This window comes from Catharus ustulatus, chromosome 24, assembly GCF_009819885.2.
Source record: "Catharus ustulatus isolate bCatUst1 chromosome 24, bCatUst1.pri.v2, whole genome shotgun sequence".
In the NCBI taxonomy this organism is placed as follows: domain Eukaryota; kingdom Metazoa; phylum Chordata; class Aves; order Passeriformes; family Turdidae; genus Catharus; species Catharus ustulatus.
The window spans coordinates 576,764-603,298 of NC_046244.1; the positions used below are offsets into that span (position 1 = coordinate 576,764).

The 26,535-nt window shown below is 53.2% G+C and overlaps 4 protein-coding genes and 2 long non-coding RNA genes across 17 annotated transcripts in view; all 6 read left to right on the plus strand.

Moving 5' to 3' along the window:
* Positions 1 to 341: 341 nt before the first annotated feature.
* SLC25A34 (solute carrier family 25 member 34) lies at positions 342 to 3,217 on the plus strand. 3 transcript variants are annotated; one of them, XR_004420016.2, is made up of 6 exons: positions 358 to 1,392; positions 1,951 to 2,016; positions 2,365 to 2,517; positions 2,608 to 2,742; positions 2,827 to 3,046; positions 3,131 to 3,217. XR_004420016.2 is itself a non-coding variant. In XM_033079292.2 (5 exons), the coding sequence occupies exons 1-5, from the start codon at positions 937 to 939 to the stop codon at positions 2,989 to 2,991; spliced, it is 975 nt and encodes a 324-aa protein (XP_032935183.1). In that variant the 5' UTR covers positions 360 to 936; the 3' UTR covers positions 2,992 to 3,057. The 3 variants fall into 3 exon arrangements, 2 of the variants coding, with proteins under 2 accessions (XP_032935184.1, XP_032935183.1); XM_033079292.2 differs by lacking the exon at positions 3,131 to 3,217 and having other exon boundaries at positions 360 to 1,392; positions 2,827 to 3,057; XM_033079293.2 differs by lacking the exons at positions 1,951 to 2,016; positions 3,131 to 3,217 and having other exon boundaries at positions 342 to 1,392; positions 2,827 to 3,057.
* Positions 3,218 to 3,318: 101 nt separating this feature from the next.
* On the plus strand, positions 3,319 to 7,081 carry TMEM82 (transmembrane protein 82). Of its 2 annotated transcripts, XM_033079290.2 has the most exons (6): positions 3,319 to 3,467; positions 3,552 to 3,624; positions 3,826 to 4,000; positions 4,718 to 5,126; positions 5,652 to 5,839; positions 5,945 to 6,035. In XM_033079290.2, exons 1-6 carry the CDS (start codon positions 3,389 to 3,391, stop codon positions 6,008 to 6,010), a joined length of 990 nt encoding a protein of 329 aa, XP_032935181.1. In that variant the 5' UTR covers positions 3,319 to 3,388; the 3' UTR covers positions 6,011 to 6,035. The 2 variants fall into 2 exon arrangements, with proteins under 2 accessions (XP_032935181.1, XP_032935180.1); XM_033079289.2 differs by having other exon boundaries at positions 3,319 to 3,624; positions 5,945 to 7,081.
* A 1,304-nt stretch (positions 7,082 to 8,385) lies between these two features.
* On the plus strand, positions 8,386 to 11,420 carry FBLIM1 (filamin binding LIM protein 1). The gene is made up of 8 exons (XM_033079291.2): positions 8,386 to 8,474; positions 9,232 to 9,447; positions 9,822 to 9,955; positions 10,048 to 10,159; positions 10,249 to 10,418; positions 10,511 to 10,689; positions 10,786 to 10,903; positions 11,216 to 11,420. The coding sequence occupies exons 1-8, from the start codon at positions 8,450 to 8,452 to the stop codon at positions 11,327 to 11,329; spliced, it is 1,068 nt and encodes a 355-aa protein (XP_032935182.1). The 5' UTR covers positions 8,386 to 8,449; the 3' UTR covers positions 11,330 to 11,420.
* Positions 11,421 to 12,953: 1,533 nt separating this feature from the next.
* Positions 12,954 to 18,930, plus strand: LOC117007023. Of its 6 annotated transcripts, none has more exons than XR_004420069.1 (4): positions 12,954 to 13,208; positions 14,347 to 14,473; positions 15,175 to 16,182; positions 16,705 to 18,930. It is a non-coding gene; the product is annotated as an uncharacterized LOC117007023 (long non-coding RNA). The 6 variants fall into 6 exon arrangements; XR_004420074.1 differs by lacking the exon at positions 14,347 to 14,473 and having other exon boundaries at positions 16,705 to 18,436; positions 18,614 to 18,930; XR_004420071.1 differs by lacking the exon at positions 14,347 to 14,473 and having other exon boundaries at positions 16,705 to 18,005; positions 18,308 to 18,930.
* A 226-nt stretch (positions 18,931 to 19,156) lies between these two features.
* On the plus strand, positions 19,157 to 24,114 carry LOC117007024. The gene is made up of 3 exons (XR_004420076.1): positions 19,157 to 19,258; positions 21,227 to 21,288; positions 23,388 to 24,114. It is a non-coding gene; the product is annotated as an uncharacterized LOC117007024 (long non-coding RNA).
* A 2,173-nt stretch (positions 24,115 to 26,287) lies between these two features.
* Positions 26,288 to 26,535, plus strand: part of SPEN (spen family transcriptional repressor) — a 66,163-nt gene continuing 65,915 nt past the window's right edge. For all 4 annotated transcript variants that reach the window (XM_033079589.1, XM_033079590.1, XM_033079591.1 and 1 more), the window contains exon 1: positions 26,288 to 26,415. In XM_033079589.1, the coding sequence (XP_032935480.1) occupies positions 26,333 to 26,415 (83 nt within the window). In that variant the 5' untranslated portion in view covers positions 26,288 to 26,332. The remainder of the gene's footprint in view (positions 26,416 to 26,535) is intronic.

Here is a 26,535-nt window from a genome sequence, read left to right on the forward strand (position 1 = left end):
AAGGGGGGATTTGGATGAAAAGAGGGGAGGAGGTGCACCTCCAGTTCCTCCCCGAACCTCAGCAGTATTAACCCTGCGGTGGGACGCGTTCGTGGCTTCAACTGGGAATTACCCATCAGGACACAGCGTCTTCATGTTTTGCCCTTATCCCTGGGAGATCTAGTCCAGTCTAGACAAGAAAGAAACAGCCATGGGGGCAGCATCCAGCATCACCCTCCCACTGTCCCCATAAACCCTCCTTGGCGTCTGACATCAAAACGAAAGTGTTGGGGGATATTGGGACTGGGACAGCCACTGGCAAGGGGAGGAGTCTGGGGTTTGGAGGGGTTCATCCGTCCTACCCCTCAGTAATCACCTAAGTGCCTCGGCCGTGGGGTAAACCGAGTCCCAGGGGGCCCCTGCGCAGCCCTAAAAAATAGGAATCCACGGCGAGGGGCGGGACACCGGCATTCCCCACCCCCCGCAGCATTTTTCCGCAGGAAGCTCCAATTTCAAAGAACCGGGAGAGGTGGGCGAGACCCCCCGCAAGTCCCCGTCGCACCGCGGCCACAGGCGCACCGAGTTTGCCAGTCCTCATCCTCCTGTGTGACTGAGTGTGCCCCCCAAAATTCCTCTCCCTCCGTTTCTGTTTCAATGTTATGCCGCCTTTTTTTTTTGCCTGCTTTTCCCTATTTGCGCCGGGGCAGCCCCATCACGTGAGGCCGGGCCCGGCTGGACGCGGTTGTCGGGGGTGCGCGGGTGTGGGGGGGCGGACACGCACCCCCAGGCCCGACCTTTGCCCCACATCCCTTCCCCAAATTGGGGGCTGGATTGGAGCGGGGGGGGGGGTTGTTTTGCAGGAGGCGGTGCTCGCTCGCTCTCGCTCCCCCCGGATTTTTTTCCCTGTCGTTGTTCGGAAAGGTGGAGCCTGGGGCCGCCCCTGCGGACAGGTGCCGGATGGCGGTGGGGACCCTCGCCCCCTGTCCTTCCGACTCCCTGCAGGAATTCCAGTACCCTCCCCAAAACAGCCCCCCGGCCGGGGGGGTTCCCCCGACTACTGACCTGGTGCTGGGGGCCACGGCCGGGTGCTTGGCCTGCTTCCTCACCAACCCGCTGGAGGTGGTGAAGACGCGGCTGCAGCTGCAGGGCGAGCTGCAGGCCCCGGGCACGTACCCCCGGCCCTACCGCGGGGTGCTGCGGGCGGCCGTGGCCGTGTGCCGGGCGGACGGGCTGCGGGGGCTGCAGAAGGGGCTGGCGGCCGGGCTGCTCTACCAGGGGCTCATGAACGGCGTCCGCTTCTACTGCTATTCCCACGCCGAGGACGCCGGCTGGACCGGGTATCCCGGGGGAACCGTGGCCGCCGGGGCCGTGGCCGGGGCGGTGGGAGCCATCGTGGGCAGCCCCGCGTATCTGGTAAGTGCTGCTCCGCTCCAAAGGCCGTGGGGTGGAGGGGAGGCTGGTTTGGGGACCCTCCTTCTCCCCCTCGGAAAAGGTTCGGCATCTTGGCTGCATCCTATAAACATTGGCTTGGTGCATTCTCTCTTCCCCTGTTCTGCTTCACCGCCCGCCCCCCCAGCTCCCAAAATACGGGGCTGAGCTGTGCATGCTCTCCCCCTGCTTTCTCCTCCGTATCCCCCTCAGAAAACCAGCAGAGAGCTCCCCCATAAGGAAATGACCCCCAAAGAAATTACGGGGGGGTTCCCCCTTCCCATTTTAAAGGGTTTTCCCGGTTTTTTGAGGTTGCAGAGCTTCAGCAGTGGGTGTTTGCAGGGTCACTTTGCCCTGGGTGAGAGGGGTAAAAGAAGTGGGACTCGAAGTCTGGAGTTGCCACTTGGCTGCTCAGCTGTGTCCCCCACATCTGTTGGAGGGGCTGAAACTTCCCGTCAAAATCTGTTGAGAAGACGAGGGTACCACAGCTGGTCCCAGCGGGGCCACTGGAGGGTTTTGTCACCTGGCATTGTATCCCCCAAGGTCAAGACCCACCTCCAAGCCCAGACACTGTCAGCCGTGGCCGTAGGCCACCAGCACAACCATGAGGTGAGTGGGGACAGGGGTGGGGGGACACAGAGGATTTGGTGGCACCTTGTCCGTGCACGCTCCTGGGCCCCAGCAGGGACGATGCTATTTTGGTTAGCAGGAATTTAAAGCTGTTGTTTGGCCGCTTGGCCCTGTAATGATGCTATAAATAACGGTGTGAGAACAGAGGGGGTGTGACAAGCACGTGGGGCTGTGATACCAAATCTGGAGAGTCCAGACCCCCTGAGCTCTCCCCCAAGCCAAGAGTGGCTTCGTGTCACCAATGATCAACAGGGGTGGGAAGTTTTGGCCAGGTGGGATGCACCATTCCCGTTTTTCTCTTCTCCCCCAATTTCCTCACTTCCCCAGAGCATCTCCAGTGCTTTCAAGAGCATCTACCAGCAGCATGGGGTGGTGGGGCTGTGGAGGGGGGTGACTGGCGCCGTGCCCCGTGTGACCGTGGGCTCAGCCGTGCAGCTCGCCACCTTCGCCTCTGCCAAGGACTGGGTCTGTGAGCGCCAGGTGAGCAGGAGGTGTGCCAGATCTGGCCACCACCGGCCCCCCGTGCTCCCTTTTGCTATTGGGAAGAGCTGATGCTGGCGCTTCCCGCAGTGGTTCAGGAAGGGCAGCTGGGCGGCGGTGCTGGCGGGGGGCATGGTGAGCGGTGTGGCTGTGGCTGTGACAATGACACCTTTTGACGTGATCAGCACTCGTCTCTACAACCAGCCGGTGGACGCCGACGGCACAGTAAGGCTATTCCAGATACAGCACGGGGGACACATGGCTTTTCCCAGGAGTGCAGGGGTGCACAGCTGGCTCCTCTCTCCCCAGGGCAAGCTCTACCGAGGTTTTTTGGATTGTATCCTGCAAATCTCCAGCAGAGAGGGGCTGCTGGGCTTGTACAAGGGCATCGGCGCTGTTTACCTCCGCCTCGGCCCCCACACCGTCCTCAGCCTCTTCTTTTGGGACAAGCTCAGGAACATGGTTCAGCACTAGCAGCCCCCAGGGCTGTAGGGACACTCCTGCCACCACCACCGATGTTAATAAAGAGGTTTTTCTATTTTTGGTGTTGTCTTGGGGTCTTTGGGGTGGTGCAGATGTGGGGGGCAGGCTCTGAAATGCTTTGATGCCTCAGGGTGGAGAGGAGAATGGTAATGCCAGGGTGGAGAGAAGTTAAAGGTGCTGGTGGTCCCTGAGCTCCTCCATGTGCATCACATCCCTCTTCTAATTTTCACCTCCACGGGGCAGCTGGAGCTCATCTCCTCCTGCCGGGGCTCCAGCTGCCCTGGCTTGCCCCGATAATGATTTACTAGCCGGGGGAGCCACTCCCCGCCTCCGCCCCGCGGACCTTGGAGCCGGGGCCTGGCTACACTGTGGCTTCTCTCCATCGAAAATGTATTCCCTGGGGTCCTGGCTCCCAGCGTTGCCTGGGCTGGCGTGGGTCTGGGCACTGCTGGATGCCCTCCTGCAAGGTGAGATTCCCCCCAGGGTGGCCTGGGGTCAGCCTGGGGACAGCCCAGGTGACACCGGTGACCTGCTGCTGCCTTTTCCCACAGGGCTGGTGGGTGCCTGTGCCGTCTCGGTGCTCTGCAGCCTCCTGAAAGTTTATACCTACATCCAGTGTGTGAAGTAAGCACCAGGCCTTCATCCCCTCTGGAGGGGAGGTTGGTTTTGAGGATCTGATTTTGAGAGCTGCTGTTAGGCGGTGGCTCTTGGCACCCAGGGGCTGCAGCCTCTGCTGCAAAGCACAGAGGGGGATGTCACTAAGGCTTGTCACCCCATTTTGGGTGACATCCCCCTGGCTCAGCATTTTCCCCCTGCTGTCCCCAGTGACCCAGAGAGGCAGGCAGAGAAGGAGGCGATCGCGGCGCGGCGGCCGCTGCTGGAGCTGCTGCACGTGCTGGTGCTGACCAGTGTCCTGGCCCTGGTGGGCTCCCGTGTGGCTGCGCTGGTGGTGCTGGAGTTCTCCCTGCGTGCCGTCTCCACCATCATTTCCCTTGGCAAGGTGAGATGGCATGGGGGAAACGGAGGCCTGGTGGGGTGTGGATGGAGCTGGGAAATTGGAGAATTGTTCAGCACCCACAGGGGACAGAGGGGCTGTGGTGTGGAGGGGGCCATGTGTCCCTTTGCACCTCAGCCAGGTGTCCCCAGGTGGGCAAGAGGCCGAAGGCCCCTGGCTGGTCCCAGTGTGGGCATGGACCCAAAGCAGTTCTTGTCCCCTGTGCTGGCACTACTGGGACACCTCCAGTTCTGGGGCAGTTCTGGGACCTCTGTGTCAAGGACACTGAGGGGCTGGAGCATGTCCAGAGATGGGAACAGAGCTGGGAAGGGACTAGAGCACTAGGAGAGGCTGAGGGAGCTGGGAAAGGGGCTCAGCCTGGGAAAAAAGGAGGCTCAGGGGGACCCTTCTGGTTCTGCACAACTCCATGACAGGAGGGGGCAGCTGGGGGGGGTTGGGCTCTGCTCCCAGGGAGCAGGGACAGGATGAGAAGAAATTACCTCAAGCTGAGCCAGGGGAGGTTTAGATTGAAAAAAATCCTTCATGGAAAGGGTGCTTGGGCACTGGCACAGGCTGCCTAGGGCAGTGCTGGAGTCATCATCCTGGGAAGGGTTCAACAAATGTTTGGATGAGGCACGTGGGGACATGTTTAGAGGGGAATGGTTGGGTTCGTTGATCTTGGAGGTCTTTCCCAACCTCACCGATGTGCCTGCTGCTTTGCAGGGCGCCCACAGCAGCCAGCTCTACTTGCTGTGCCAGTACTCGCTGGGCTGCGGGATGTCCTGCGGCCTCAGCTTCCTGCTGGAGGGGGCTCTGCACCGCACCTGGAACCTGGCGCTGGCAGCAGGGCTGGCGGGGCTGCTGGCGCTGCACGCCCAGCGCCTGGCCTGGCATGTCTGTGCCCTGTACGAACTGCACAGCCGGGCGCGCTACTGCGGCATCTGCATCCTGCTGCTGGCCGCAGGGCACGGCATCCCGCGCCTGCTGCGCAATGCCCTGGCTCTCACCTTTGCCGTGGCTGACCTGGCTGCCGTGGAGCTCATCAACCGTGACTTCCTCTCCACGGGCGAGGCCGTGCGCTTCTGGACCCCGCTGACCATCTGCTACACCCTGCTGGTCGTCTACATGCAGGGTGGGTGGGGGGCTGGCCCACTACGGTGGGTTCTGGGGGGCATGTGGGGTGTACTCAGGGTGTATGGGGCCACTGGAGGCTACCTGGGGCTGTGTAGGGGCCTATGGGGGCTCTTGGGAGTGTATGTGGAGTAGATGGGGTGTACTAGGGTATGCAGGGGTACATAAGGTGTCCTTATGCTGTATAGGTGGTATATATAGTACATGCTGAGGGTGTACAGGGCCCATATGGGGCGTGCTGGGGGTCTGTAAGGGGGGTATGTGGTACATCCTGGTGATATGTAGGGGCATATGGGGTGTCTTGGGGGTCCGTAGGGGGTGTATGTGTATATATCCCAGGTGTACATAGAGAGTACTGGGGGTGTATGAAGAGTACACTGGATGTCCTGGGGACAGGGGATGTACTGGAGGTGTATAGGGGCTACATGGGCTATGTGTGAAGCCACCCCATGCTTGGTGTCCCCATTGTGGGGCTGCGGAGGTCACAGTGTCCCTACAGGGGCTCCCAAAAGCCATGTCCTTGCAGAGGAGTCCCGGCAGAGCATGGGCAGTGGGTTGGTGTTCCGGACTGTGCTGGTGAGGATGGGCGGCCTCTTCATCCTCCTTCTCACCGTGGGCCGATGGACCGACATCCTGCACGTCTTCGTGTCGCTGCTGGGGGAGCTCTGGTGCCTGCTCCACTTCAGGGTTCTGCTGGAGTCCTGCTGCAGGCAGGTGAGAGGGGGACACCTCCCTGCCACGACTGGGGCTGAGGGTCTGGCGGCAGCCCCGAGGCCACGGTGAGAGCCCTGTCAGCTTCTCTCTTTCCGACCCCCACAGGATTTTGCCCAGCAGCCCCGCTTGGGTAGTTTGTCGGGATCCAGATCGGAGGAGACATCTCGATGAGCCGCGGGGTGAAACCAGACGGCAGAAACTCAGGGTGGCTTCACTGGGCACGCTCAGAATCGCCCATCACAGATCCCCCATGGGGACTAAGGAAAAAGGCTCCTGGAAGGCATCCAACCCCATCCCGTGGGATGGAGGAGGTTCGGGGGGAAGACTCACATTGCCCTGTTTTTTGGGGGCAGCACTGCTGGAGTTTGTTCTCTGGTCCCAGTGGGATTGTGGAATGCTGATGGATGTCCCATCCTTGCTGGCTGCAGGGCCCCACTGGCAGGGGCCTCCAGGGGGTTATAAATCTCAGAAAATAAAAGTCTTTTCCAGCAAAATCCACGGGCAGAGCAAGCTGGGGTCCCACTGTGCTGGAAGGGCACTTCGGATGGTGGCAGTGCAGCATTTTGAGGGAGGTGGATAGAATTCCTCCTTGGGAAGAGAAACTGAGGCATGGAGTGGGGTAATCTGACTGGAAAGTGCCCCTGTGCCTCAGTTTCCCCCTGACTGCAGCCCACTGTGCTGTGCCACGGAGCAACAGGCCCTGTGAAGGTGGGGTGCAGTTTGGGGAGGAGGGTGTTCTGGCTGCCTGCGCATGGACCCCCAATGCCAGGGGGGAGCAGGAGGGGTCTGGAAGTGTTTGGGGCACCAGGGGCTCCACAGGGGCATGCTGGGGCTCTAGGGGGAGCACATAGGTGTCCTGGGGGAGCACAGAAGAAAGATGAGGCATTTTGGGGGATGGAGGTATATGGGGGGTAACTGGGGCTGTATTGGAGGATAGGGGTTATCCTGAGGGTATATGGAGATATTGAGGCTGTACTGGGGTACACAAGCACCCCGGGGCATATGGGGGGCTCATGGGGCACCCCTTGAGGCTGGGTGCTCTGAGGGTGTGTGGGGCTTTCAGGGGGTCCATGGGAAAACCTGGGAGGGGTAATCCCAGAGCATATGAGGGCACCCACGGGGCCATGGGGCACCCTGGGGTAGATGGGGATCCCTGAGGAGAGACGGGGCACCTATGGAGCACTTTGGGGAGCGTGGGGCAGTCGGGGGGTGAATGGAGCACCCAAGGGCATGCGTCCCCCTCTTCCTCCGCCCGGGGCTTTGGGGCAGGCAGGGGGGAGGAGGAAGGGAGGTGGAAGAGGAGGAGGAGGAGGGAGGAAGGGGCGGTGATGCCGGGCGGCTCTGCCTTCCCGCTGCCCCCACCGCGACCGTGGAGCACACGGAGGGACCCGCACCGGCTTCCCAGGTAGGGGACAGGGACGGGGACAGGGTCACCCCCCGAGGGGCTGCAGGGCCACCTCCGGGCAGGCGACACCCCGCCCCACCCCCGGGCAGGGAACCTCGCCCGCAAGGTACGACCCCCCCAGGTAGGGGACGCGCCACCCTCAGGTAGGGACCACCCCCAAGAGAGGACAGGGGACACCTCAGTATGGGATACGGGACCCCACACGTGATGGGATAAGGACAGCAGTCAGCCTGGGATGAGACAAGGGGACCAAGAGCCACCCCCAAGGAGGGGCCTGAGGACTCTCCCAGGGAGGGAATGGGGGGCTCCCAGTCAGGGGGGGTACGTTGGGGCCGCTGCCCGTAGGGGACAGGGCAGGTAGGGGACAGGGAGCGGTGCGGCTGCATGGTGGGACACGAGGGATGCCGGGGGGGGCTGCAAGCCGCCCCCCCACCCGGCGAGGGACAAGAAGACAGTGGGACCGCTCGGGGTGGGGGGAGAAGGTACACCAAGCGTTGTGTACCCCCATCCCATTTTCCTTGGGCGTCCTCGGAGCACCCTCTGAGAGGTCCCTGGTGCAGGGGCAGAGTTGAGGTACAGCTCTACAGGGCTGTGTCTCATCCCAGTTTTGGGGGTTATGGGGATACCCCACAAGTGGCCCTATCCCCATCAATCCCACCTGAGCTCCCATCCCATGAGATTTTAGGGAAACCAGGGGATTCCTTTCCAGTGTGCCCTCGGTCACCCCAAACAGGGATGGAGTTACCAGGGGAGCGGGGTCCCCCTGCCTGGGGGGTGCTGCCACGGGACTGCCAGGATCCCGTAAGCCCCGGCACAAAGAGGAATGCGATGAGCACATGGTTCCCATTAACCCCGGAGAATTTTTTTTTTTTTCATTTTTAGTTGGTGTGGGGTGGTTTTTTTTGTTTTGTTTTATTTTTTAATTATTATTCTTTTCTTTTTCTCCCCAGTTTTCCGTAGCTCTGCTGGGGAGGAGGAAAAGCGGCAGCTCCGGCGGGTGAGGAGCTGGGTGAAGGGGGAGGGAGGGAAAGAGAGAGCGAAGTGCTCGGAGTTCTTTTTCCTCTTTAATCCCTTCCTTGCTTGAGTCAGAGGCTGAAGTCACCAGCAGGAACATCGCGAAGATTTTCCTCCACCTCGGGGAGTCTGTCTGCCCCTAAAAAAATGTGCTGACCCCCGTGAGTGGGATTTTGGGGGAGCAGAGCCGCATGAGACCAGGAACTCATCTCACAGGTATTTTTCAAGCTGCCGATTCACCTCAGGGATGAATCCTGCTTCACCAACGTGGCACCCTGAATAAAGCCTCAGGGTTCTCCCCCTGCCAAACCATTCATTTTGGGAAGGGGAAGCATCGCCCCAGCTGCTTTTCCCCTTGGGAAGTTGGATAAACAGCCCTTTTCCTTCCTGAGCAGGGTTTCTCGGGGTCGGGTGCATCCTGCCTGTGCTGCTGGGTGCTGCTCAGGGGATGTGTCAATGTTGGAGACATAGTGATTTACAGCAGTGTGCCTCAGTTTTCCCACCTGGAAAAATAAAAGGAGGGATGCACAGAGCTGGATGTGATTGGCAGGGAACTGGGGGTAAGGAGGGAGGAAATGGGGATGTAGAAAGATTCCAAAAAAGGGGTTGTGAAAGCAAAATCCTGTTGCAGCCCTGTTTTCTAAAAGGAAAGGTGGGTATTTCCTGCTGCCCATGGGGAATTTAATCCCAGGTGGGTGGGAGCAATAAGAGGAAATACAGGGGATTCAAATACTTATTAAAAGGTAGGATTTGGCCACAGAGGTGCGAAAATGGTAGATATCAGCTGCTGCCTCACCAGGACTCTGAACCCTCGCAGGCACGAGACCATTTATTGCTGTGACGTGGGATGGGGACGCTCCTTCCTTCTCCCTTTCCGGGAGGAGGGGGGCGGGTTGATGCCAAAGGGACTGTGGCTGCAGGAGCTGCCAGTGTGCCTGCGAGTTTTACTCTCTTTTTCTTATTTTCACTACAGTCAACCCCCGATCCAGCCCTTCCACGGCTTCAGCAATGTTGCCGAGGAAAGCAGAGAAGAGAATTGCTTCGTCCATCTTCATCACCCTTACGCCACCACGGAGGGATGTGGCCACCAAGGAGAAAACCCAACAGGAGCTGCAGCCAGATGGTGCCAAGGTCCCTGGCACCCATCACCCCCAGATCCTGCTGTCAGCCCCCACGTTGTCCAGTGGAGGTGAGGGGTGTCCATGGGGGGCTGCAAGCAGTGTGGAAGGATGGTGATGAGGCTGAGGAGGTTGTGGAGGTGCTTTGCTAAAGGATGCATGTGCAGAAGGAGATGTAGGGGTATTTTTTGTGGGGTTATTCCCCGAGTCCCTGCACCCATCCCAGCATGGATCCGGCTCCTGGGGACGGGCTGTGTTTGCTCTCTATTGCTGGGCGCTTATCGTTGCTTTTTGTCCCCTCTTGCCTTGATGGCGTTTGCTTTTGGGGCAGGTCGGTGTGCACTGCTGCAAAGTTGGGGTGTTACTGTGACAGGGTGTTATTGTGATGGGGTGGTACTGGACGTTACTGATCCCCTAAACTCTCCACATCTGTCTGTTGCTGCAGAAACCCAGCCGGTGGCCCCTGTACCTTCATCCCCACCAGTCCTTCCCCTCTCTGAAGTGCCCCAGCCCTTGTCTGAGGAGGCGTTGGGTCTGGCACTGCAACAACTGGACCTTGCAGCACCTGCCACCCTCCAGGTGATGATAACAGAGTGCAGTCCCCCCAGTGCCTCAGTTTCCCCACCTGCAGGGATATAACTAACATGGCTTTGCCCTTCCCCACTTGCCAGGCCCCTTCTACCTTCCCTGCTAAATTGAAGCCGTCCACATTTTGTCAGGAGCAAGCAGGCAAGCAGCAGTGGCAGGATGTGAATGGGTACCCAGAGAGGGACAGCTCTAGAGGTAAGGGGAGAGCCTGCAGTGAATGGGCTTATCTCCACTTAGGGAAACTGAGGCACGCAGCTCCCAGCCACTCTCCCCACTTCTTGCAGACATCTGTGCCTTCTGCCACAAAGTGCTGGGGCCCCAGGAGCCGACGGTGGAGGCAATGCAGAAGCAGTACCACCCTGACTGCTTCACCTGCCGCACGTGCCACCGACTCCTGGCTGGGCAGCGCTACTTCCAGAGAGATGGGTGCCCCACGTGTGACACCTGCTTCCAGGTACCCATCCTCCTTTGGGGAAAACCGGCACCCTCAGAACATCCCTTGGAGTGTGAGTTGGTGTCTCACGACATGTGTTCCCTAAATTCCAGGCCACGCTAGAGAAATGTGCCAAGTGCCAGGAGCTGATCACGGAGCACATTATCCGTGCTCTAGGCAAGGGCTACCACCCCAGCTGCTTCTCCTGCTTCTCCTGCGGCCGGGCCATCGGCACCGAGAGTTTCACTGTGGATGAGCAGGGTGACGTGTACTGCATGCCTGACTTCTACAGGTTGGCAGTGGGGGAGTGTCTCCCACACTGGGAGTTGGGTTTAGCTTGTCCGCTTCACCCTGCAGGGCTCACACTGCTCCTGTTTGCTCCCATCAGGAAATATGCCTCGGTGTGCAGTGCCTGTGAGCGCCCCATTGTCCCTCATGAGGATGAGGACACCTACAAGATTGAGTGCCTGGGACGCAGCTTCCACGAGAGCTGCTACCGCTGCGAGGTACAGCCCCAGGGGCTGGGGGTACCCAGAGCCAAGGGAGTGGCACTGAGCCCTAGCTCAGCGTGGACACAGGGATGGCAGCACCCACGGCTGTTTTTTATCCCCCAGTTTATCTTACAAGTAATGGGGAGGGGAAAAATAAATAAATTGGGTGGTGGTGATGATGACAATGTGTGGAGAGCTTCAGCTTTGCACGCTGTTCATGTAGTTTGTCGCTTTTTTGGAGTGCTGGTGGTTTTGCAGGGAAAATAGGATGTAACACAACACAGGGACCCCTAAAAGGTGGCTTCCTTTTCCCCTCCTTGCCCCCAGAGCTGCAGGATGCCCCTGTCACCGGAGCTGACAGAGAATGGGTGCTACCCCTGGATGACCACCTCCTCTGCAAGTTCCTGCCACATCTGCTGGCGCAACGAGTCATCCTGCTGAGACCCTGCAGCTCATCAACCTCTTCCAGTGCCAGGCACCAGAAAGGGGGTGCCCCCAGTGGGATGTGCCCCATGGCTGACCCTGCATGCCTGGAGCACCCCCTAATTACTGCAGAACTGGGTTTTCATCACCAAAATGTCCCCAGGGCCTTGATGTTGTGGGCTTGGTGGGATGCAGAATTGTAGATCTGTTGTGGATATGTCCCAGCACAGATTTGTGCTCATTATGAATATAAAATGCTCTGACAGAGCAGCAACAAGGAGTGGAGGTTTTATTCCTTATTTCTTTTTTTAAACTCTTTTTTCAAGGTCAATTTGGGTTTTTTGGGTGGTGTTTCTTTCTTCTGGAGCTTCCTTGGGGTTTCACTGAAACGTTTCTCTCTGAGGAGAGCGGGCACTGATTTAGTCACAGTTAAATAAAACCCCTAGTTTAAAACTCTCATTCCTTTCATCACGCTGCATTCCAAAACTTATCAAATCCAAGTTTAAAAATAAGGGAAAAAGCTGGTTTTTGGATTTTCTAGGCGTGGCAAGAGTCGGGCCACTTAGGTCTGTAACTGTTGATTTTAGGGTGTGGCAATGTGGCAGATGCTGCTGCCACCAGGGGGAGAGCCGAGTGTTGTTTTTTGGGGTGGATATGGGATCTGGAGATGTTTTGTGGTGATGATAAAAGGGGTTTTGGTGTGGTTTGGGGATTTTTTGCTGACTATCTATCCCGGAGCCTGCAGAGGGCAGCCGGAGCACAGATTCCTCCATCAGGCAGCAAAAATGCAGCTAAAAGCATCCCGCAGGGCTGGGACGCTGGGAAAGATGGACAGTCTACCTTCTGCATGTTATCAGAGACGATATTGTTCTGCTAGTGGAAGCTTTTTGATCTCCTCTCAGTCCAGGCCTCAAACTAGCAGAAATTAGACCATTTCTCTGCATGCCAACATCTGCGCAACCGATGTTGCATAGTGGTTTTGTTTGTGAGGGCGTTGCAAACCAGGCGGAGAAACTTTTTAACTTTCTTTTTAACTGAAAGTGTTTAAAGAGCCACAAATCAAGATCAGAAAATAGCAAGAGCATGTGAGATGATGTTTAATGCTTTCCTGATGGAAAATGGGAGCTGTAAACAAAGAAAACAACCACGAGACCAGCAGCTCCTGGATAGGTATATCTCCAGTGTGTGCTGTGTTTATAAGTGAAGTGGTTAATGATGGTTAATTAATCACATCAATAACTATTTCCTGATTACTCTTTCCTGTCTACAAAGCTGATTACTCAGTGTTTGTTAACAAGCATGTCCAGGCCATCAATCATAACTTGTTTTAAATGTATTTATAAAAAAGTTGTGGTCTCTCTCAGTCATGTAAGTTGGTGGCTTTGGGTCCAATTGGGTGGGAACTCCTTGTCAGTTCTCACTTTCCAAAGCTTCTTGCCCTGCAAGGAAAATCTGGCATCAAAATGTAAGTAAAAAGGCATCAAAATGATGCTAAGAAAGTAAAAGGATGTGGCAGTGGCCAAAGGGAGCAGGAAAAAGAAGGCCCAGATGGCAAAGGGCTTTTTGCAATATGGATATTTTTCCACTCAAGATTTTTAGGGAGGATGGAAGTGCAATGCTGAGTGGTGTCTCAGATGTGACTACCCTTACACAGAGGAATGGTGGGAAGGAGTTGGGTATTTCCCCCTTGGAGCCTTCCAGCATGGGCTGTTGGCACTGAGACTGCAGAATCTTTGGCCGGAGATAGGCAGGGAAATGCTTTTATTTACAGGCAGCCTTGGAGAAGGTCCTAGAAAGCAAGGAGAAAGGAAAGGCACTGAAGGGATGTGGTGTGGTCAGATTCTGCGTGATTTTTCAGGAGTGGATGGTGACAAGGGACAGGGATACACGGACACAGGTAGGAGGACAAAAAGGCTGATGTAAGCCATTCTTCTTCCGGGATAAAGGGAGAAGCACTATGAGCGAAGGCGTGGGGAGCATTACTTTGCCTGAAAAGCACAGCCCTGTGTTTTCGCTTGGGAGGAGCTTGAGGAATTTTGAGCCACATGCAGGAGATCTTGCAGAGGTGAGGCTGCAGGAGCTGGATCCTGTCCCGCTGCTGAGCAAACTCAGATCGTTTACAATGGCTCAGCCTGTCCTTGGGCTCCTCACCCCATCATGAGCACTTCTGCAAGCACCCAGGTCTGCAAAAATAAACCCAATCACACAATCCTGCCTGGAAAAAATAACATTTTGGGAGGCTGGGCTCCAAAGCCTTATGGAGCTCCCCCGGGACAACCTCGGTGTGAAACCCACTCCAAGTCCCTCCTCTTGTCCCTGTGGCAGTGCCAAAGGGCAGAGAGGATCGCAGCACTCTAAATGGCTGCAGCCCTTCCCTTGGCTGCTGCAATACACCCGTCAGTTCTTGCAATCCCTCTTGGCAAGCTGAGGAGAGCGGGAAGGACCTGGCTGCCTTCCAAGGAGCAGCAAATGCAAATATTTCCTCACTTCAGGCTGGGTGCGGCCCACGGATAAAATTTCCTCGGGCTTTCCCAGTGAAGGCATCTGATCTCTCATTCTGCTGCAAGGCCAACTTGTCTCCCAGGAGTACAACATTGCATGCCATAAAAAAGCCTAAAGGTTATCTTTTTACAAATCAAAGGACTGCCTGATTTTGAAAAAGAGGTTTTAAATTGAAGAAGGAGCTACCAGGCACAGCTGTAGTCATTTTAAAGCAGTGGTTAAAGGGTTGCTTCATGAAAAAAAAAAAAACCAACCAAAAAAACCCCAACCCTTTTTGCAGATTTCTTTGGAAAATGGAAGGTTTCTAGTGTGGTGCAAGGAAAGTGGGCTGATAAAGGGGCTGGAAAGGTGCTGGGAACAAAGTTGGGTGCCGGTGATGGTTTTTCTCAAGTAAGATAGAAAGACCTACAAGAAAACTGGGTTTTTCATTTGGATCCAAGGTTAATGGCAGTCACATCCCAGCCAGCTCCCTGCAGCGTTGTTCTTCCCCACAGAGCATTCAGACCTATTTTCTGCACTTTGCTTTGACACAGCCTAAAAAAATTTATATTTCTTAAATGAAAAGACGTCTGATCCTGATGATTCTGGAAAAGGCAAAAACCAGCAGGGATTACACCAGGAACAGCCTGAGCCTGGATTTCTCCAAGTCCTGCAGCAGAGGTGGGAATAAATATATGGGAAAAAAAAGGCTGTATGCCTTTTTCTCTCCTTTTTCTCTAGCTTTCCATGGCCAAACTAAACCACCCACTGCCACAATGTAGTTTTAAAACACATTGATTTTGATAGCATGAGGGGAAAGGGATGAGGCGAGTGCACAAATGCGTTACCAGGCTGTGAGGGCTGTACTGGCTTCTTTATAAAATAAAGGATAAAAAGCCCAACCCACCCTATTTCTGTAAACAGATGCACAGCACATACCAGTGAGGAGGGTTTTGCTATTTCATATCCCAGATTTCCTTCATGGTATCAGTGGTTACAGCATCCTGCAGCCCTATTTCCTGAAAATTACCAATTTTCACCCAGATTTGGTTTTGAGTGGTTTAAGTTATATCTTTTTTTTTTTCAGGAATGTCCAGCAAAGCAGTGTGAGCGAGGTGTTTTATTGAAATAAAAAAATAAAAACATGATTATTTTTCGAAGAGGTTATCCCCTTCGTCAAGGTGGATTATTAACCTCAAGGATTTATCACTGGGGGTTGAAGTGAAGAAGGGATGGGGAATAAATAGATACATTAATATATCCATTAATTCTCCATGTGGCTAAACTTTTCCGCACAACCAAGCTGGGGAATATGCTTTAATCTCATTTATTGGATTGCTTTGTCTGAGTATGGGGTTTGTTTTTTTGTTTTGCTTGTTTAGGGTTTTTTTGCTGAAGCGATCGGGCTCTACTCGGGGAGATAAGGACAAAGTGTTTCGTGAGGAAAAAGATAAATTCCTGAAGAAAACAGAGAAAATGAGGAGGAAAAAGGAGAGTTTGGGCTGACAAAAGGCCGGGGCTGCCCCTCACGGCCCCCGAGGCGCTGCTCCCTGCGCTCGCTTCACAAAATGGCCGCCCGGCGGGGCCGCGGGAGCGGCACGGAGGCGACAAAATGGCGGCGGGCGGAGAGCGGGGAAAGGACGGGGGAGCAGCGGCTGCAGTGCCAAAGCGGCATGGGCACGGCAGAGGGGCTTTGAAACTGTGCGAATCCCCTCCGGACGGGCGGCTGCGGGTGAAACCTGACCTTCTTCTTATTCCCCCTCCGTCCTCCCCTTTTCTTCTCGCCGCCTTTGCGACAGGATGCGAAAATGGCCAGAAGTGTTTTCATTCGGCCCCCGGTCTTCTCCCCTCACTTCAGCCCCCCCGCTCCCCCAGTGTTAGCCCTAAAATGTTTGGGTTTTTTTTTTTCCCCCACTGAAGGTTTTTAATTTTTTTTCCCCCTCACATTTTTTTCCCCCTCAGCTGAGGGGTTTTGAGCAAGAATTGTGCTTTCCACACGACGTCCACCCTTCCCTTCATCATTATCACATGCAACCCCAAGGTGGGTGGTTTTATGCCCAATTCTTTTCTTTTCCACCGCTCTTCCCCTCGCAGGGGTCGAAGCCGCCATCTCCCGGTCTCCTCACGGCATGGAAAATCCCCAAAGGTGCTTGGGGGAGAAGAAAAAAAAACCCAGAAAAAAAAAGTCCCAAACGCCCGAGGATTGATTTATCATCAGAGCCGCAGTAGTATGGGAAGAAGTCATCAGTGCTCGCCTGCTCCCCACGACAGCTCGCCCGCCATTCGCTTAATTAAAATCATATTTTGGTGTGATCAGATGTAGTAATACCATTTAAAAAAACCCAAATCCCGTAACATCCAGACGCTTGTTGTTGGAGGCTGTAGCCAAGGTACCACGCTTTGGTTTTGTTTTTGGGGTTTTTTTTCGGTTTTAAATATTCTTTTAATGTTTCCTTACCCTTTTTTCCTGCATCAGTGTTATTGTATTCTATAACATTGCCTCTTATTTCTTAAAAGCTACGTACCTAAAAATACTGCTTTTTTCCCATAGAATTTCAGATTTAGGCCATACAGATGATCTTTTATTTCTATGGATACAGAAATACTTGTATATATTTATTAAATATAAATATATAAATACTGCTATATATTTATTTTTTAATATATATAACCTTTTCCCAGGGACTACTTAAAATATAAAATAAATCCACACACCTAGAAACTATAATTTAATTATACATAATCACTGTAACTTTGGCCCATATAGATCTTTGATTTTATATATATATATTACCTTTGTTTTCCTCCATTGGTTTCCTATTACAATGTATCCTAAAAGCAGGAGAAAAAATGCCATCAAAAATAAAAAAGAAGAAAAAATAACAAAAACCAACCCATCTCTTTTTTTACAGTCCATGATGGAAGTTTGTGCCTGAATGTTTTATTTGTTCCACAGAGATGTAGATTTTCCTTGGGAGAATTGGGAAGGATTATTTTTTAATGAAAAAGAGGAAAAAAATGCACCCAGAAAAAAACAAAACCAAAACAAACAATGAAAAAGAAACAAAAAGGAAAGAAGCACAACAAAACCAAACCGCAGTAAGTGAAGCTGCAAATGCAACCGAATAGTCCGGATCAGACAATTCATTGCACAAAAAAGGATAAATGGAACTGCAATGGCCGGCTTTGCTGTAGATCCAGGAGGAGGGATCAGCTCCTTTATCCCACCATCTCGCGCTACAAACACCACCATTTTTTTTTCTCTCTCTTTTTTTTTTTCTTTTTTTTTTCTTTTCTTAATGCTTTGTTGGGGCGTTTTGTTTCGAGCCGAGGCCGCTGCACCACCCCCCGAGCCGGAGCTGCCAGAGCCGCTCGGGGGCTTCACTTACACAGAGATCTCTTATTTTTCCCCGGCCTTGTGCAATCCTCTCCCTTTTAGTACATGGGTTTTTTTCTTCTCCCCTCTGCGGGTATCAAGGTTCCTCTCCTCTCTCCAGCTTGGCTGCTTATTCCAGAAGTTTCCACGGGGGCGGGGAGCCCCCACTGCGGCGCCTTTGCCGCAGAGCCGGGCAGGAGGAGGAGGAGGATGCGGAGGATGTGCCACCTCTCCCTGGCTGGGAGCCTCATTCCCCGCCGCTCCCCCTTGCTCCGTTCCCCCAGCCTTGAAAACAGAGTGCTGGGAGCTGTTTGCAGCTTGGAGGGGTTTGTTTTTTTTATTTTTAAATTTTTTTTCCTAAATAAACGGAAAGCAGAGCTGTCGCTGATGGAGATGGATGAGGCAGGGCTAGCAGCGCCGCAGCCCTGCTCCGGCGTGGCCATGGCACCGATGGCATCAGTGACCTTTCCCAGCCGGTGGAGGGGGGATTCCCCCCCGCCTCAGCATGCTTTTGCTTGGAATTCATTTTAAATAGCAGGAGTATTATTTTTCCGTTTTCCTTCCCCCTCCCCATTTCTCCTTCACTGTTTTGTTTGGTTTTTTTTTTTTTTCCACGAAGCTTCCTCATGATCTTTTATTTTCTTCCTGTGTGTGTTTTGAATTGCGTTTTAAAATTACCCAGCTGGAGACAAGGCTTGATTAGAGCTGGAACAATAGCTCTCTTTTATTAATAACGGGAAGGATTTACAATCGTACAGCACCTTCCTTGGAAAGCTTTCCAAACCATTTGCAAACACTCACAAATTTCAGAATGTGCAGCCCTTGGCTGTGAGGTGGGTAAGTATATAATGGTGCCACCACCCAAAATCACCTCGGTGCCAAGCCTCAGTTTCTGAGTGCCTTAAAAGATGACCGATTTGGTTGGGTTTTTTTTTGGTGAGGGGTGGTGGGTGGGGTGTGGAGCTGGCTAAAACCTGTAACCTAAATCTGTGGATGCAGAGTATTTGCTGCGTCCTGGGAACTGGGCTGTTCTTCCTCCAGCCACGCAGCTTTTCTGAGCTGAACTGTAGATTTGCTGCATGTCAGTAAACATCTGCTTATGGATTTTTATTTTTTTTTAATCCATTCCCTTTTTGCAGTCCCTGAGTGACCTCCTGCAGTGCTGCCTCCACTGCGGTTCCACCACAGCTTTGCACTGGAGCACTAATGTTTGTCCCTGTGAGCCAGAGTGACCTTGCTGGGGGTACTGGGCCCACCGAACAATTCAGGTGCTCTGCTTTGGTCCCAAATCCCTGCACCCTGTTTTTTCCAGCACATCCCCTCACTCAGGGGGATGCTTATGGGTTAAAGCTGTTTAATGCCTTATTTTTTTTTCTCTCTGTTGTTTTGATTTGGTTTTTTTTTCCTTTTTTTGTTCTATCTGGTTTTGTTTGTTTATTTCCAAGGGAAACAATTTATTGTTTATGTAACCCCTCTCCTCAGCAGATCCCTACAAACCAAGCAGGGATCCAGGAGTCACCCAGGCAGTGGGATGTGCCCTTTCCAGAAGCATGAGGGACAAGGCTTCAGCCATGTCTGCATGTGTTACACACAGGCCACACAAAACCACAGTGTTCCTGTGGTTACTTCTGTCTGCAGAGCATGAGTGGGTCCTAGGGCTTCCCTCTTCCCACTGCTTGCTGGTTCACAAAGGCTGATGCTTCTGGAAAAACCTCTGCCTTGTGGTCTTCAAAATAAATAAATAAAGCAGCACTGCTGTGGATTAGTCATCCTTATTTTTGAAGGAAGCTGTTTGCCAGCGCTGTCCGAATCACGCATGTGCGTGTGAGATGGGAACTCCAGAAGGGTGGTAACGTGCTCTGCTCGCTGCTCCTTGGAGCTCAGCCATCCAGGCTTCGTTGAGCTGCTCCTGGCAGGTGGAAAATCCAACAGTCTAGCTTTCCAGACATTTCCCTCCTTTTTTTTTTTTTTTTTCTTCAGTGCTGGAATCTGCATTGGCAGGTGTGCAAATGTGGAGACTGTAACAGCAGTGAGTGAGGATGGATGAGCTGTTTTCTGGGGTCACATCCAACTCCAGAGAAGAAACACTGGTGACTTATAATTTTTTTCTTGTTTCTGGTAGTTTTACTCTGAGCTCCACTGTACCTTGTGAGAAGACTGAGTTTGACCGTTTTGACTACTAAGAATGGTTCTGTTTTTAAACCTTGGTGCTTTTTCCCTTCCCTGTGGTCATGCAGAAGAGCAAGCGGTGCAATTAAATAGTACAGCAAAGGGCAGCTCCCTCCCCCTTTCCCTTTCAAAAAATCCAGAGTTGTGTGTCTTGAACTGCTGCATAGGCAGAAAACATACAAAGCCCTTGTCAGCATTGTGCTGATGTGTGGCACGTTAAAAAAAATACACACAAAAGGGGTGGGGAGAGCGGGTGCCTCCAGGGAGCAAAACTGTGGGGCCCCTTTCCCTCCAAGCCTACAGACCTACGAGGGATTCCTCCTAATTTTGCTCAGGCAAAGGCAGTGGAGGTTGGAGGGAGCACTGAACGTCTTCAGTGGTGTTGATTCAGGGTCCCCATGAATTTTTTTTTTCTCTTGCTCCTGCGAGATGCAGCTGGTTTATTACTCCATTCCTCAAAGTCCTGCTCACTTGCAGGGAAGAAGGGAAATGCTTCCTTACCGGGTGTCATTTTTTTTGTTGTGTTGCCAAGGTACTAAAAAGCACCTAGTGCTGGTCTCTGCCAGGTTACACACGACTTGGAGGCACAGCTTCCCGCAGTCATTAGTGCACAGGGAGTGCTGGGGTCGTTAGCCACTCTTAATGAGGGTATTGCACCAGGATTCCATGGATGCCGCTGGCTGACCCAACCCTGGAGGAGCCCCTTAGGAGAAATGATTTCACTGACTGCTTGCTGCAGGGATTTCTAGCACAGCTGACTTTATCCTTCTTTTTGGCCAAAATTAAGCACAGGGTGGGGATGAGGTGGCCAGGCCAGACTTCATACCCTGCTCCCTATGGTAGATGTATGAACAGTGTCTGTAGCTCCTGTGTCTAAGGCCTTGTTTGGAATAAGCCAGTGTGGACAGGGATTTGCATTTTAATCCCTCATTAGGGCTGTGTTGGTTTGAAGATACACCTTGTACTCTTCATAGGCCTTTGCTGGCAGGAAGGTTCGGAGAAGCAAGAAGCTGCCTGTTGGGATGATTCCACATTTTTCAGGCTGGCACACCCTGTGGGACTCTAAATTACTTTCCTTTGGCAGTTGAGGATAAACGGCTGAGAATTGCCTTGTGAGTGCTGAACTTTTACCACCCTGAAGAGTTATTCGAGCTACATCCATGATATTTCCAAGCTAAACAAAATCTGAATTTCCAGTGCCAAAAAGCGATACAAACCTCCGCTCCTCCTCTGTACAGAAGAAAACCATGGTCTTTCAAGCTTTGCTCTTAGCCCAAAGAGTTAAAAAGCTGCACTGTGAGATCTGTAGAGGTGAAAATAAAAGCCAAAGGCAAACAAGAAACTTCTCCCATGCCATGTTGGAGGAGAGGCTTTAGAGCACAACAGGTGTTGATGCACAAATATTTCTCTTTGTGCTTTCTCTGGAGTGAAGGAGCAGTAACTCCACAGACATGGGGTCACTCCTCTTCATTTAAACATCCTCATGTTGCTGTGGTATCAAAATGGTGTTTGATGAAACCAAAGCTCAGATGGTGGTTGTTCAGTGTTTATTTTGTGCTGGGTGTGCTGCTCAGTCCAATGTGGAATGTGGGATGAGCAGCCTGTAGCTTGCAGATTTGGACTATGGAGTTTGTGCTAAAGCCTTGTCCTGTAATATTTTCAGTGTAAATTCTGAGGATTTTTTCCCCTGGGCATTGCACACAGGTAAAAATCACATCTGGATGTAGAGTTAATACAACAATTACATGTTAAAAATGGCGAAGTATAGGATTCAGTGATCTAACCAGTCCTAGGGGATTCATATCCTTTGCAGTTGTCCTGTTTGGATGGAATTGTCTTTTTTTATGTTTGTTTTCTTTGGCTTTCTCTTAAAATGTAATCTTTTGCAGCCTGAAAGACCATAGTCCTGTCTAGTGATGAAAGCGCTGTGTTTGGGGAGAATCCTTGAGAGGTGAGCAGACACAGCTCTCTGGCATGTGGTTGTACAGGAGTTTAGGGGCAAGGGAAAGCAGGGCAGAAGCTGGTAATGTGATATTCGTATTTTTTCCCATCAACAGGGCAAAAAAAGGTGTTATTTCTAATATATCTACCACACCACAAGTGAGAGTAAACTCTTTTGCAGTCCTGTGTTGGCATATAGGTTTTGGTATTGTGGTTCAACCATCACACTGGGTTCTGCTGCTGAAGAAACCTCTGGTTCTTAGTAGAAGGAATTTGAAGAACAGAAATGTGCTTTTATATAGAGATAAAAATGGGTTCCGTGTCAACTGAAATTCAGGGGCCCCTGTATACTGGGCTGTGGGATGTGACTGGTGCTAAGCCGCTGGCTAAAATGGGGTTTTGTGGCAGCTCCCATCCCTGGCACTGTACATAAGAACACAGGGAAGAGCGTCAGAAAACAGATTACTAAATTCTGCATTTCAAAAAACGTGAAGGGAGTTTTCTGCACAGTCATCTCATCAGGAACATTTGGAGCACTAACCCTCAAAAAGAACCGAAATCAAGAGCTTTATTAATATAAATACTATGCTTTGTGTTGGTTAAGGCTCCAGAATCCGGCTCTGTGCTTCAAGTGTTTTCAGCTCCTAAGCCGATAGCCTCTGTCTTGGCAACAAATGGGCCTAAATATCAAACAGCACCAATTCTTTCTTGGAAAAAATGAGCATAAAGCAGAATAGGTAAGCTATAAAATTAGGCCAGTAATTCAGGCTGGCTTAAAAAGGAGATAAAGGCCTAGCTGGGAATTTGATTTTCAGCTGTCATAGTGTTCTTTTAATAAATACAGTCAATGAGCAAGGAAGGCATGTAAATACATTTTACCCTGACAAGATGGTGTCTGGAGTTGGCTGGCTCAAACAAAGCAACACTCTGGGGCTTTTTGCTGGGAAACCTTTTTCTTGCTTTTTTACAAAAAGCAAAGAAACTGGCTGTGCACTGGTGGTGGGGATAATCATCATGTACCTGCTCAGATCCCCATGAATCCTAGCTGATGTAGCCAGGGAGAGGTGTAATGTCCCCCTTTTCCAGCACAATACACAGAGATGTTGCTGTGCCAGACCTGAGGGTAGGAAGTTACGGTCTGAGTGCCCTGGTTGCTATCCTTGCTCATTATCTAATCTTTGCTTTTTGAGCAGTCTCAGCAACGCGTGGCAGTTCTGCTGCTCGGGAAAGGTGTCGTGTTCAAAATGGATAAACCTGCTTTCGAAGCATTGTGTCTGCCCACTTCTATTTATTGGTTTTTCCTTCTCAAAGAGAGGCTGCTGTGTGGACCCCAAGGATGTTTTCTGCTTCTCCTGCCCTTTTTTTTTCCCTTCAAACTGGAGAGCTGCTAACTTTATTAGTTCCTTATACGGCAGCCCCATTTTCTCACGCCTTTAATGGCTCTCTTTTGATCTGTCCTGTTCTTGCCTTGCTTTTCCTGACATGAACGTGGTGTTCAAGCTGAGATGGGTTTATAACCTGCTCTCTCACTAATGAATGGCCTGGCACTTTAATTCTATCCAAGCACTGATAAGAAACATCCAAATGTTTTAACTGCAGAGTTGGCTGAGATGTCCAGAGATAGCTAGGCTCTCAGCTACACCCTCCCAGAAGTAAATTAAATTGTTCATTGCAGTGTGTCTTCCAAAGGCCGAGGGCCATTGTGTCATGTAGAACAGCTCAAGCTCCTTTGTCCTCAGCTGTTTGGCCCCTGGGAAGAGCAACACCAGGGCAGCACATCCGTGTCTCACCCCTAGGTGCTCATCACACTGTCTCTCATGGCAGGACACTGGGCTGGCACAAACATGCCTGTTCTGCAGACATGAGGATGGTGTTGGTCCTTCCTCACAGCCCCTCTGGCCTGCTGAGGGGAGGGTTATACCTGCTCTAGTGTCCAGCCTGGGTCTGTGTTCTTTAAGATCTTTGGCTGAACTGGAGGGATCTGGTTACAGCGGCATCGCTGGTGCTGTCACAACTAGGAACAGTTTCCCTGCAAAGCATTTGAAGAGTATCACGATGGTCCAGAGTTTTGTTTTGCGTCACCAGCAGAGCTTTGTGCTCCTCTTCCAGCTGGCTGTTGTGTAAATGGAACTCTCCTGGCACTCGTCTCAACCCTCTCCTGTCAACAGAGTTGATGGTTTTGTTTGCGACAGCTCCCAGCCCTTGCGTGTCCTGTGAGATGGCCAGGTGACAGCAGTGACTCCATGTGAGATTCCCTGTGGGAGCTGGCGTGGTTTCCTCATGTCCCTCGGAGATGCCACCCCAGCAGGGAGGAAGAACAGTTGGAATTGCAGTTGCAGCAAGTGCACTGCATCAGAGAGGGAGAATTTGTCATGGAAAAGTTGTTTGATTTTTTTTGGCGGTTTTGGTTTGGGTTTTTCCTCTCTGAGATGGAGAGCCCATTAAAGGAAGAGACATGTACAAACTACTCCTTGGATTTCCCGGCAGGCAGAATGGAAAGCAGAGCCCACTGGAAGCTCCGCATTTTCTTTTGCGTTTTCTTGTGGGCACATGGCTCCATCATACATTTTAGATAATAGATGGTTTGCGTGCAAGGAGTTGTTGGGGTTTTTAATTAATCAGTAGATCCCAGTTTGGCAGAGTCCATCATCACTGGGGAAACAGAGGCATTGGGCTGCCAAAGGACGGACTTGCAGCCACCGGAGTCGGGGATAAGGTTCGGGGCCACCACAGATCGAGTCCACGTGCGTCAGAGATCTGATTAAATCAGGAGATTTGCATGTTTGTTAAGCTACTACAGCTCGGTGACTTTGACCAGTAGTGAGGCGGACTTGTTGCCAGAAGGTTACGATGTCCGGCTGGACTGGGTGGCAAAAGGCAGCTCTGACAAATAAAACATGGGTTGGATCAATATCAAAACGTCATCAGGAGACTTTGGCAATGGAAAATACTGAAATATGGGTTTGCTCTGTGATGAAAGCAGTGAAGGATTCATGGCTGTGGGTGTGTGTTTTATCCTGACCTCAAGCTGCTCGGAGCCTCACAGTGGGAAGTGGCTGGGCCTTTTCCTTTTGGGACATAGAAATAGGTGTTTTGTCAGTGCAGTGGCATGTTTTGGTAGAAAAGAAGATCTTGTGGGTAAAAAATATCTAGTTCTATATTGCAGAGCTGGGGTGTGACATGTCAGGCAACTAGAGACCGGTGATACTGGCAGTGGGTGATTTCTTCACCCCATGTTAATTAACGAGCTCTGCTAACCCCCATGGGGTGGGAGAAGGTGAATCCTTCCCACAGCAGGAGTTTCTTGTGTGTGATTTTCACAGAACGTGGTCTCCCTTCTGTTGGAGGAAGTGCCTCAGGACAACATGGCCACCCTGCTTTGATGGAGGAAGTGTCTGAGGGTGACACATGGTCCCTGTTTCTGCAGAGGGAAGCATTTGGAGCAGCCAGAGGGGTTTGGTGATCCCCTTGCAGCCCTGCTCGCGGTTTGTTGCTCTGACCTTTGGAGCCATTACAGACACCAGAGCCACAGGCAGTGTGGGGCCCTCACTGCCATCACTGCAATTTTTCACTTGTCTACCCAGTGGCCACCAGCTGGGTTTGTGCTCACCTGGGGATGAAGATAGCTTGTGGCACAGGATTTTGGAATCCTTATGGGATTTGGGGGACCTGTAGGTTTGGGGGCAGCAGGGGCCCGTGGCTGGGTGAAGCTCCTTTGAGCTGTGCCAGCGGGGCCTTGCCCTTGCAGTGCAACCCGCTCTGTCTCACACAGCTCCCTATTACAACTGCCCCAGCCCAGCATTGTGAGTCCCTCAGCCCCATTTCTCACAGCCCCACCACAGCTCTCGGAGCCCTCGCACATTTCTAACAGCCCCTCATTACAATTCTTGCAAAGCCTGTGACATCCCTCACAGCCGCGTTACCTCACAGCCCCCATTACAATTTTCAGAGCCCCTGTAATGATCTTCACTGCCCCACAATAACTCTCAGAGCCACCCGTTGTCTCACAACCCCCCATTGTGTGTCTGAGTCTCCCACTGTCTCAAAATCCTCTCATCTCCCAGTTTCTCCCACAGACATCCCCCATCCCAGTTCTCACAGCCTCCCAGTACTTTTCTTACCAACCCGATTCCCACACTCTCCAATTCTCTCACCCCTCGTTTCTCACATTCTCCATCCCAGTTCTCACAGCTCCCCAGTACTTTTCTCACCATGTCGATTCCCACAGCCCCCACCCCGATTCTCTCATCCCCCCATCCCAGTTCTCTCACAATCCCGATTCCCACACCCCCCACCCCAATTCTCTCATCCCCCCATCCCAGTTCTCTCACAATCCCGATTCCCACACCCCCCACCCCAATTCTCTCATCCCCCATCCCAGTTCTCTCACAACCCCGATTCCCACACCCCCCACCCCAATTCTCTCATGGCTCCGTTTCTCACACCCCCACTGCCCCGCCCGCCCCGCGCGCGCGCACTCCCGCCCGCCCCCTCCCCCCTCGCGGGGCGGTGCGCGTTCTCGCCCCGCCCCCCCGCCGGCCCCGCGGCGCGCGCCCCGGGGCGCAGTGCGCCTGCGCGGGGGCCCCCGTGTGGCGCTGCGCGAGGCGCGGGCAAGGGAAGGGAAAAGGGAAGGGGAGGGGGGTAGAGCGAGCGAGCGCGGCCGGGCCGGCGGAGCAGGGGGAGCGCGGGGGGGGGGAGGAGGAGGAGGTGGCGGCGAGGGCGCCGCGCTGCCGCTGCCGGAGGAGGAGCAGGAGGAGGCAGCGGGAGCGAGCGAGCGGGCGGCGCGGCGGGGGGAGCCGGCGAGGGAGCGCAGCCCCGGCGGAGAGCGAGCCCGGCGCCCGGCAGCCGGCCCGGCGGGCAGGGGGCCCCCCCGGCGGGGATGGTGCGGTCCGGCGGCCGGTGGCGCTGAGGGCGGCCGGGCCCCGCGGCGGAAGGGGCGGAGGGCGAGGCGGAGGCGGCGGCGGGCGGCGAGCGGCGGCCGGCGGCGCGGCGCGGGGGCAGGCGGCGGCCGGGAGACGGGGCACGGGCGGCGGGCTCGCCCCGCGCCGCGCAGCATGGTCCGGGAAACCAGGCACCTCTGGGTGGGCAACCTGCCGGAGAACGTGCGCGAGGAGAAGATCATCGAGCACTTCAAGCGGTGAGTGGGGAACGGCGAGGGGGGCCCGTTCTGCCCGACCCGCAGTGTGGGGAAAAACGTGGGAAAGGGGGGAGGAGTGCGCGGGGACGGCGGTTCCCGTGGTGAGGAGGAGGAAAACAG